The 10,661-nt window shown below is 42.3% G+C and overlaps 3 protein-coding genes across 3 annotated transcripts; 1 reads left to right on the plus strand and 2 right to left on the minus strand.

Annotated features, from left to right (window-relative positions):
- Positions 1-2,501: 2,501 nt before the first annotated feature.
- Positions 2,502-5,165, minus strand: Orc3 (origin recognition complex subunit 3). Its single transcript, XM_018104494.3, has 4 exons — positions 5,026-5,165; positions 4,169-4,969; positions 2,865-4,105; positions 2,502-2,795 (listed from the first exon to the last, which is right to left on the minus strand). Exons 1-4 carry the CDS (start codon positions 5,050-5,052, stop codon positions 2,699-2,701), a joined length of 2,166 nt encoding a protein of 721 aa, XP_017959983.1. The 5' UTR covers positions 5,053-5,165; the 3' UTR covers positions 2,502-2,698.
- On the minus strand, positions 5,109-6,431 carry LOC108652909 (uncharacterized). The gene is made up of 5 exons (XM_018103106.3): positions 6,190-6,431; positions 5,988-6,132; positions 5,808-5,933; positions 5,602-5,751; positions 5,109-5,542 (listed from the first exon to the last, which is right to left on the minus strand). Exons 1-5 carry the CDS (start codon positions 6,315-6,317, stop codon positions 5,291-5,293), a joined length of 801 nt encoding a protein of 266 aa, XP_017958595.1. The 5' UTR covers positions 6,318-6,431; the 3' UTR covers positions 5,109-5,290.
- Positions 6,432-6,473: 42 nt separating this feature from the next.
- Positions 6,474-10,599, plus strand: FLASH (FLICE-associated huge protein). Its single transcript, XM_018103107.3, has 5 exons — positions 6,474-6,644; positions 6,697-6,887; positions 6,964-7,554; positions 7,631-7,985; positions 8,016-10,599. The coding sequence occupies exons 1-5, from the start codon at positions 6,582-6,584 to the stop codon at positions 10,419-10,421; spliced, it is 3,606 nt and encodes a 1,201-aa protein (XP_017958596.1). The 5' UTR covers positions 6,474-6,581; the 3' UTR covers positions 10,422-10,599.
- Positions 10,600-10,661: the final 62 nt, after the last annotated feature.

A 10,661-nucleotide genomic window follows, 5' to 3' on the forward strand; every position in this document is an offset into this window, starting at 1 on the left:
ATTTTTTTCGGCAGAAGTGTAAGATACCTAAACATGAGTGTCGGCCTAATACGTTCATAGGTCTACAACTAAAAAAAATATACCATATATAAGTTTCTTAAATCTAACTGACTAAAAATTGGAAATTATTGTGATATGAGCTTATGCAAGTTATAAAGCAAAATAATATAATATCTACAACGTATTTCAATGAAGAGGAGCCACACTAATCTATGCCTATAATTAGATATCAGATTAGGTATTACATAAATTTACCCGGTGAGCATTCCATTGATCCAGATTGGAAGAGACATACCTCCGGGGCCTATTAGACAAGCATTTTATCTAACCACCAGTCAAACTTCCAGTTAAAGTCGAGACTTACCTCGAGTGGTGCACCACCAATGGTGCCCATAGAGCTGGCCAACAACAACAGAAGAAAGGCCACTCCCTTTTTCCCCAATGGAGCTAGTATATACATGGTCGACGAAAGCTCAGTCCTTTAAGTATCTGGATATCTCAATGCAGCGCAGCACAATCCACAGCGGGATGTAGAGAGAAACTGTGACACTTTATCGGACTGCGGCACATTTTATACCATTTGCTTGGCTCCCAGAAACTGGGTGGCCCATATATACGGATAGTTGAAATGGAACGGAACGAAGCAACCCGAAAGGAGAGTGGGAATACCCCATATGACAAAGTGGGCAGCGTTTTCCTTGATGCCGCACTTGCACCATATTTCAAATAATTTGTGGTAAATACTCCAGCAAACACAGAAGCAGAGTGCGTCTGTCAGAGATTTAAGCAAACATAAGCGCATTAGGGGCATATGTTCAATTTGATTACGTGTGCGGCGGCTGCGGCCGTAGAGTGTGTGTGGCCGTATAGTGTAGCCGCATAGTATTGGTTAGGCTAGTGCTACTGTCTTCCAGTCTATTAATAGACAAGTTTGAGGTTAGTCCTCAGAGATAGCGCAGTTAACCCTAATTCAAATAATACGTTATTCGGTGACGTAGTTGATATCAATCCGGCAAATGATATCAAATGGACTCAAATGCCCAGGCTTTTAGTGGAGCCCACTTCGAGGCTTAAGTTATTCAAGAGATGAATTCAAATATGGATTAAAAGGATTTTCCTTAAATGAAGTCTTCCGTAAAACTCCTCCACTAATTTACTTATGCTGAGTACCCAAGCACTTCAAAAGTCTTTTGATACCTCAATTAATATAAACAAGTTTATAATATTTTAAAATTTGGTTATTTAACAATATGCTTCATGACATATTTACCACGGCGGGATTCTTTCGTAAACACTTGGTTTATAATGGTTATAATGGTTGGTTTGTAATGGTTTTGCTCAAGTGTATGTAACAGGCAGAAAAAGGCGTGGGAGACTCCACAAAGTATGTATATTCTTGATCAAGGCGACTTACTTGATTTAGAACTGTCCGTATGTCTTGACGCGTCGATCTCAGAAGAAATAAGATCTAGAGAATTGAACTTTTTAAAAATAACTGTACGTATATATAGCGCGGACATTGAGTTTATCTAAATGATTGAAGTTTAGTAATATATCTATATCTGCACATCTTTAAAGCTAGATTATATTTTATTATAATTTTTATAACTTATATTTTTTTATACTTTATCCCCACCTTTACAGCCATCGCCTAACGCTTATAGCTACCTAAGATCACCAAGATCAGCTATGGCGGATATATCTACGCCCATTTGTATGTATGGCAAATCGGATAAAACTGTATCTCCAAGAGTTTTACAGCTGGAACTAATGTTATGATCCGATAGTATAATTAAGAGAATATAATTAAGATTAGCGTTCTTGTTTCGGCAGAACATATAGTAAAATTGGAACGAAAAATTAAGATTAATGAATAAATTACGTACTAGGGCGTGGCAAACCGCAAGGGTTTGTATATACTAAAGTATAATAGCTAGAGTCTTCAAATTTGGATAGTTAAATTACTAGTAACCTCCTCTCTCGATGATATCGAAAATTTTACATTTTTTGAGCATAAGTATCCAAATTTTGCAGTTATGTTTGTATGAACTCACCTACTCATACTCATTCAAATTCCATAAGCAATTTTAGCTAAGTTTAGCTCTAATCCCTGATTCGCCACGCCCACTTTGTGGGCGGACATATATCCGTCAACGCTTTTTGGTATTGGCAGCTCAGTCGCAGTATATACAAATACACCGTTCACACAGACAGACGGACATTGCACAAAACCAATATACTCATTTGACTTTCGTGAAAATAATTATGTCACGCATGCATTCTTCTTAGTAGCAAGAGAAAGGAATAGGTAAAAAGCAATATTTAATAGAATCTTTGCTTTGCTCGCATTTTACGCTCAATTATGTAACGGTACTAAGCAATGCCAGCCTTAATAGTCACAGCACGGTTTCGTCAAAATACTTATGCCGACTAATGTACTTTCTCTGTTACACTGATAAGATTACAATGTGACGTCATGCAAATTCCGACATTTATTATACTTGTTTGTACATTTAATTTTTTATTTAATAATTTAAATCAATAAATAAACAACCCGTGTTTTATTTTGAGCATACCAACCAGATCTCTGAAGGACAATCTGATTGGTTTCGAATGTAAATGGCAATAAAAAGATCTGGTTATGCAGGATGTATGTGGTATGCACATGTATAATTTACAGCTATGGATATTGTATATTCTACCAGGTGAGACGTGTGGCGTGATCCGTCTTCCGCTTTGACATTTTAATGTAGCCCAGAAATTGCAGTTCGGCCACAGCGCGAGTAAAGCGAGCTCTGAGGAAAGGAAGGCGATCAAATTGTAAATATTTGGGCATACTTTTTATACTCATTTGATATACTCACTGAATCTGTGGATCGATCTGGTCCAGGGGCATTTCGTTCTCTTCTTGTTCGTCGCCAGTCCGCAGAACGGCACGGAACGCCTGCAGCCAGTCGAACAGATTAATCATGCGACCGCACTCCAAGTGCAATTTGTAGACCACCGACAGGTCAGGCATGGTGCTGGCCAGCTGCGACTGCTCCTGCAGCTCGCAGCATTTGCATTGCATATAGAAATGCGGATTATTAAGAGCCGTGTGCAGTGCGGCACGAGGGGCTCCAATAATATTACGACGCACAGTCGCAATATCACTGAAGACGTAGATTTCGTGGAGCGGCGGTGCCTGCTGCAGTGGACGAAGATAGGCAAGCACCAAATCCGACTCAATGAGAGCCAAAATCTTATTGAGAGCTCGGCTAAACTCCGACGTGGTATGCTGTTTGTCCTGTTTGCTGCGCAAGAGCAGCTGCGCCTTCAGCTCCTGGCGGGAGGCAACCTGCGTGAGGTCGCTCAATGGAGCTTCGGTTGTAAGCGAATCGGCTTCTGTGGCGGCTGTTTGCAGCTCCATGGTTGCCAGCTCGACATCATCGAGCAATTGCTTGAGTGCTTGAAGCTTAGCGCGCATCAAGTCCGAGCACGCATCGCCCAACTCTAGAGGAGCTATCTGCTCGCTGAGGAAGAGTTCAGTGCGCGTAATACACTTGCCTAATTTTGCCACGAATTCGGCCTTGGACATAAAGCTGAGCATCTGCCAACATTCCTTGTACTCTGGCTGCTCGCTGATGGGTTTGCTTAAGCAGTTCACGTAGAGCTCTCGCCGAAGCCTGCCCAGCGGACAGCGTGGCAAATCGCCCACAAGTTCCGTGAAGAACTCCAAGCAGCAGCGGAAGAGCATAAAGTGCAGCAGGCAATCGCGAAGAAGCTGCGGCAGCTTCTTCTTCAAGTAATCGTCATCGGTGAGCACGGCTATAATGCGTTTGCAATCATTGATCTGCTCTACATAGGGGCGAAAAGAGGGCAGCCGTCGAATGGTCTCCATGTCCTCATGTGTTAGCTGCTTAATGCGAACCAGAGCTTGGCTATAGCTGGCGCATAAGGCGTAGGCATTGCCAGCAAAGTAGTGCTCCATGAGGCAGTACTTGAAGCCCTGTATGAAGCCGTGTATAGAGAAGTCGTAATAGAGGAAGATGTGCGTTAGAAACTTAAACGCTTTGCCGGACAAATGAAACACATACTTCGGCGAGAGGAGCACCTGGTCGAGCAGCTGGAATATAAGTGAACATACGTAAGTGACGTTAATAGCTGACGGGAAATCTCTGAACTGTACCTCATTCAGCCCCGTAGGTGCAGCCTGGGTCTGAAATACTCGCAGCTTGATCTTACTGCTCACGTGGTAGGGCAATGTGCTGTGCACCGCTGTCATAGCGGTGGCTACTCCTAGCACTAGAACGAAGGGCAGACGTCCGCATTGAGCGCTGAGTATCAGAATGAAGTCTTGAAGAACGCTCGCATTGAAGCACTCGAAATCCGGCAAAATAACAACCAAGGCTATTTGCTTATCCCCGCCAGCATAGTTATTTGCATGCCATGAATGCAGATGCTTCATGGTGCACTGCGTGCGACGCAGACGTTTGCGATCCCGCTCACGTCCCTCATCTTCATCCCCTTCATCTAGATTCACGGGCTCAGACTGGTCGTCGATTAGATTGTATACCATGGACTCCACCGCCGCTTTCAAAGTGGTGCAATCTCGTGATTGGAGCACACAGACCCGAGCAGCCTTCTGAGTATGAAGACGCTGCGTGAGCGTCTCGAATTGCTTCAAGTGATCGGGCTGGTTAATGCCTGTCAGCAGCGCCGCAGTGGGCAGCACTTCACAACTGTCCATATTGTCAGTCCGCTCTCCAGTCACAAAATCCACCAGTTCCTCAAGCGTCCGTGCATTGCTCGCCATTTGCAGCTGCACTATGTGACTATGGAATTGGTTCCAGCACTCAGAGTAGGCAGCATAGAAAGGTTGGCTGGTCAACTCCTTGCCCAGCAGACTGGTGGTTGAGACAGAGAATTTTCGTTTGCTGCCCGTTCTCTTATTGGCGCGTGTCGCGCCATTCTTGTATACAAAACAGCCCTAAGCAAATATGGGAAACATCGTCAATATGCAAAGCCTACATGTTAGGGGCTTACCTTCGAGACAGATATGGTTGGATCCATAGCTCTTGCTTAATTGAACTCTGTTCGGTGGTATTGCAAAATAAAAAAACAATTGCTTATGTCAGCTTTGTGCCAAATAAAGTTTATTCGCAGTACTATCAACAACAACAAATCATTAAATGGAAACAGCTGCAGCGCGCCAGAATTTCGAAACGCGTGAAGTTGGCTGCCACCTAAATAAGTGCTGCCCATCAACTGTATGTAATCGACATAACAGAGCGCGCAAACTCAAACCAGATCATGTGAAATGATGAGTCTCATGTCGCGAAATATTAAGTTGTGGATTCAGTAAATGGTTATCCAATACAAGGCTGCCTGTTATATCCTTGTTAGAATCGCAGTCGTCACTCCACTTTGGAGCTAATTGAAAAGTTAATAAATACATTAGCAAAAAATCGTAGAACAATATAAGCGCAGCCAACAGATAGTCCATATCACGAATTTCAGCAAAGCGTCCACCGTTGATGATTTGGGCGTGATACATTATAAACTGTAAATAGCAGAATTTCGCTTATTATATAACCAAATTAAAAATTCAAGAACTCATACTGTAACGATGCTGCAAAGGACGAGCGCCCGGTATACAAAAAATGAATATGGCACATTTGCGACGACATGAAGCATTAAAAAGTACATGGCTCCAATTATGCAAATAATTCCAAAAACAACAAGTACCACAATATCCAGAGTTAAGTCGTGCTACAAAGGCTGCAATTTATACTATGCATGATATGGATATTTAAATACTTGCTCACTGGAATGAAGGAGCCCAATAAAATGAATACTACCAGCACAATGGCCCATACAAGGTAACTCATTAACAAATGATACTTATAATGTCGCACAACTAACGAGGTTACGCCCACGACAATGCATTCAAACTGTTAAATAATAAGATAGGCTATAGATAAGTATATAAATTAATTGCAACTTACTATGAGTATGGCAACTATCCAATTAACGGGCGTAAAGAAGCGCAGGTCTTCGAAGAATATGAATAAGAGTATGAGCAGCAAGCTGAGTACGAAGAATATAATGCCAAGCCAATAATTTTTGGTAAAATATTTATTCGTGTTCTCTCTGGATAGAAAATAATGGATAATGTAATAATTAAGAATGTTTGCAATAATTACTTACATTAAATAAAACATATACCATTGCAACAGAGCGAGCAGTAGAAAGCATGCTGTTATCGAATATGTAACGCAAGCAAACCTTTGGCGCTCAAGCCTGTAATAATATGGGCGCGATTGCAGATCGGCCATTACATCGATTGCCAATATATGTACATATGTAATTGTGTGTGCACGTATAAATATAGTTTTTAACTGTGATACTGAATTCTTGTTATGACACTAAAGTAAATGTTCAAATTGATTACGCCAGCTGATACAATTTTCAGTGCTACCCATAAACGCAGACTTGATTACAGAATGTCTCTGCGATTAACCACTAGCCAACACTGGACGTATTTCGCGCATTAAGACTGCTGCTGCATTTCATAAAATATTCGCGAATGTTTATGTAAAATGCTAGACGAGGAACTCGATATTTATGATGATTTGGATCAATTCCAAGAAGCTGAAACGAAAGTATGTATATTTCCGCACTGAGTTGAACGAAATTAATTGGATTCGTTACTAGAAATGCAAAGAATTGGAAGCCTGGGAGGCGAAATACAACGCCGCAAGGCTGGAAATTGAAAGTTTACAAGCGGAGAAAAAAACACTTGCCAAGAAAATCAGGACAATGGAGGTAAATTTTCAAAATCTTTTGGACACGGCCAAAGCGGAAATCAAGCGAAAGGACGCACAAATAATTCAGCTGCGCAAGGAGTAAGTAGCTGGGACGTAACTGCAAGCTCAGTAATGCGTGATCTTTTATTGTTCCCTCTTATGTTCTGTTATATAGGAAAGATGATATTTGCTTTAGGCGCAAGCAGCCGCCCAAGTCTCAGATACCGCCTTCGTCTCAGATACCCGAGCTACAGCAACACCAGCAGTCAAAGCGCTTTAAAAGCGATGAAATGGCAGACAGAAAAACTGAAAACGCAATCGCATTCAACAACCAAAACGAGAACTGCGATAAAAAGGCAAAGAAACATGATAATCCAGAGGCGAAGCGACACCAAGTAGCTCAACCTATTGTCCGGGATGGGAAGGAGAGATATAAGCAAGAGAGGCAAGAAAAACAAGACATGCCTTTATGCTCAAATCCCACAACAAAGGTTCCGTGGTCAGTGCACATAAGGAGCACACATGACAGAGATCGTGAAAAGCAGCAAGAAAGACGTCGAGATCGAGATCACGCACGAGGCAGGAGTCGACGTCGCAGTCGCAGCCGCAGTCGTAGTCGTAGTCACAGTCGAGAGCATGCTAAAAGCCGTAGTCAGAGACAGAGTTCTCGAAGCAAGGATCAAAGAAGAAAACGATCACGATCACGATCACAATATCGTTCACGTTCGGGCTCGCGTTCGTTTAACCAGACAAGCAGCAAGAACAGGTAAGCTGAATAATTTCAAATAACAGATTACATGGCAATATTTACCTGTTTCTAAAGACACCTATCCTACTTAAAGTAAACGTAACAGCTCCCGAGAAACCGAGAAAGGACCCAATGCTAAGTGCACAGCCCAAAGTAAGCGTAACAAGGAAGATATGATGGATACACTCTTTGGCAGCACGCCCACACAAAAGAGTCCGTCAAAGGATGGCAAGCGCTGCGTAGACAGCCAAAAAGTGATGGAAAATCTATTAGCCAATGTGGATCCTTATACACCAATAGAGCAATACACCCCACAAAGCCAAATTGAAGCCAAGGAAGAGCAACAAACTCATGAGCTAATTGGAAAAGAAAGGCAACTGTTAGCGGAAGACATTAATAACTATTTCGAGAGGAATGTTGAGAAGATAAAGCAAATATCCCAAAAAGATGTAAGAAATGAGACTCGGGGCGAAGCTGAGATAATAATAAACAAACAGGTGCCAAGACAACATACCCTAGTAAATGTAGAGCAGTCTAAACTGGAAACCTCTGCAGAATCTAAAATGAGCACGGTGGAATTAGTAAATGAAACAGACAACGAATCAAATAAAAATGCGAGAGAACATGCCGAAAATGAAGCGAAAATCAAAACATCCCGACAAAATGAATCGATAGCCGAAATCAAGGTTGTAATAGAAAAGCCAAATAGTGAAAAAGGGCTGGATGATATAATAGTGAATGATGCATTTAACCATCAGCGCATACCAGGCTTGGATTTCATAGCCAGAGAGCAGGAACGAGAATCCGATGCAAATAATGCCATTGACATCAGAACCGGAGAGCAGAAAAGAGTATTCGATACTGATAATGCCGTGGGCAACGATCACATTCCCGACTTGGACTTAATTAATGGCAAGAAAAACTTGAATGAAATGGATAAAGCACAAGCAAGTAAACTTATTAGTTTGAATTCGAAGGAGGCTGAAATGATGGAAGTAATTGATGCAAATGAACACAATCACGCTTCCGGCTCGGGCTTAGGCGATCAGGCAAACTTAACAGACGCGAATGACGCACAGGACTTAAATTCTGAAGAGGTTGCAGTGAAAAATATGTATACGAAACCTCATGGAATTTCAGTTGAAGATGGAAGTTCGATAGCAGAGGCTGCGAATGCCCAACCCTTCATACCGGACTTAAATTCCCCAAAAATCGAAAGAGTAAAAAAGAAGAAGAAAAAACATGGAAAAACAAAGTTAGAAAGTGGACTTGAAAGGAAGTTAGCAGAAGAGGTGGATACTGTAAATAGAGCAGAACCAGTTGCCAATCTAGTCTCACACTCTGATTTGAAAATTGAACAGGACCTGGATGGAGTAAAGGGAGGTTCAAAACTAGAGGATGAAGAAAAGCGTAAAAGCACATCCGATAGGGACGCTTCAGGGGAAACAGATTTCTCAAAAGACGAAGAAATGCCGGATCTGATATTAGGTGTTGACGAGCTGACAAATGAAGCAACAGACAATAAAATAACTGCAGAGAACGATGATAATCAGAAAATTGGAAATAGTTTTATAGCTAAACTCGATGTGGAGTCAGAGGAAGCCGATAAACAATATTGTGTAACTGCCGAGCAATTGAAAAGCGATGCAAATGAATCCTTTGTGACAGATAAAACTGAAGCTATTAAAACAAACACAACAAATTGTGACAAAGACAACAATTGTGAACAAGCAATAGATATCTGTCATCCGGAGAGACGACAAAATATGGAGACTACAGTAAACGGGTCCACTATGAGCCAGGAGCCAAATCCTTGTCAATTGGCTTACGCGCGGCTGGCCGAGGAGAATTTAAAGACGCCCAAGCGGCCTGGGCGCAGCATGGAGAGCATCCAAATCATTGAGGACATTCGCCTGCCCATCAAGATGGACATTGAGAACATTGCCGACAAAGTGGATGGCTCGAACGAGAAGCAGACCCATACAGAAGACCTAAACTCAAATATGAGAGAAGCAGCGCCGACAACGTCTGAATCGGAAAAATCGCAGCTGGAGATTATGGCTGTCAATCAGAATGATAGCAAGTCGGCAACTGTTGTTACTGTCAACAGGCCAATTACACCGAAGCTAGCAGTTGAGGCGGCCACTGTCATGTACGCCCAGCCGGACTCTACAAAGATAGACCACAGTGAAGACGATGCTACACTCGAAGCGGCAATGAATGAGCTAATACCGGTTAAGCCGCAGGAAAGCTATCCGAATTTGAGCCTAGAAGCGGACACCATCGAGATAGCACTGAAGCAGCTGCATCAGGCGCCGTGTCAAAGCGAGGACCAACCGGACGAAACGGCTGTCACGTCCACCTCGATGAAGGGTGGACAAACACCCAAGCAGGATCTCATTCAAATCCTTATGCAATCTCCAATGCAACAGACGGCGGAGCACAGCCCGATAAAACCAAATAAAGGAATAAAACAAATTGTAGAACGAACGATCAGAAAACGGAAATCGCCAAGTAGCGAAAATGTAGAAAGTCTCACACCAGATCGACGTGAGCACACGCCGCTGAAGAAACGCACCACAGATCTACGCAACGAGCACATAATTAATAGTGACGATCCTTCTATACCGCCAACACCACCAGAGGTAGCAACGACAGCGAAGCCCTCGGAGCTGAATGTGACCATCGATGAAACCTGCTATGCCAGCAGCTTGGACCAGAGTCAGAGCCTCAACAGCAGCGACTCACTCCTGGTGACCAAACGCTGCTCGTTAGGCAATAGCGACTATCAGTTCGAGCGGCTCAACGATGAGGTAGTACTCCGTGTGACACGACGTCGACGCCGCCGTCCAGCAGCAGAAATAGCTATAATCGACGATAAATAAGTCCTACATATACACATATTGAACTGTTCACATCAGTAAGATATCTGGCTATATACTTACTTAAGCTATGGATAAAAATACATAAATGCCTACGTAAATACAGGAGAAACGTAGCGTAATAATTTATATATGATTGATAAAGCTTGTGATTTTAGACAATAAATAATGTTTTAATTGATGAACTAGCTAACAAAATGTATATAAATTTGTATAAAATAATAATGTTAATTGATAACTGCG

This window comes from Drosophila navojoa, chromosome 5, assembly GCF_054131105.1.
Source record: "Drosophila navojoa isolate 15081-1374.11 chromosome 5, UAZ_NAV_1.0, whole genome shotgun sequence".
NCBI classification, from domain to species: Eukaryota; Metazoa; Arthropoda; class Insecta; order Diptera; family Drosophilidae; genus Drosophila; species Drosophila navojoa.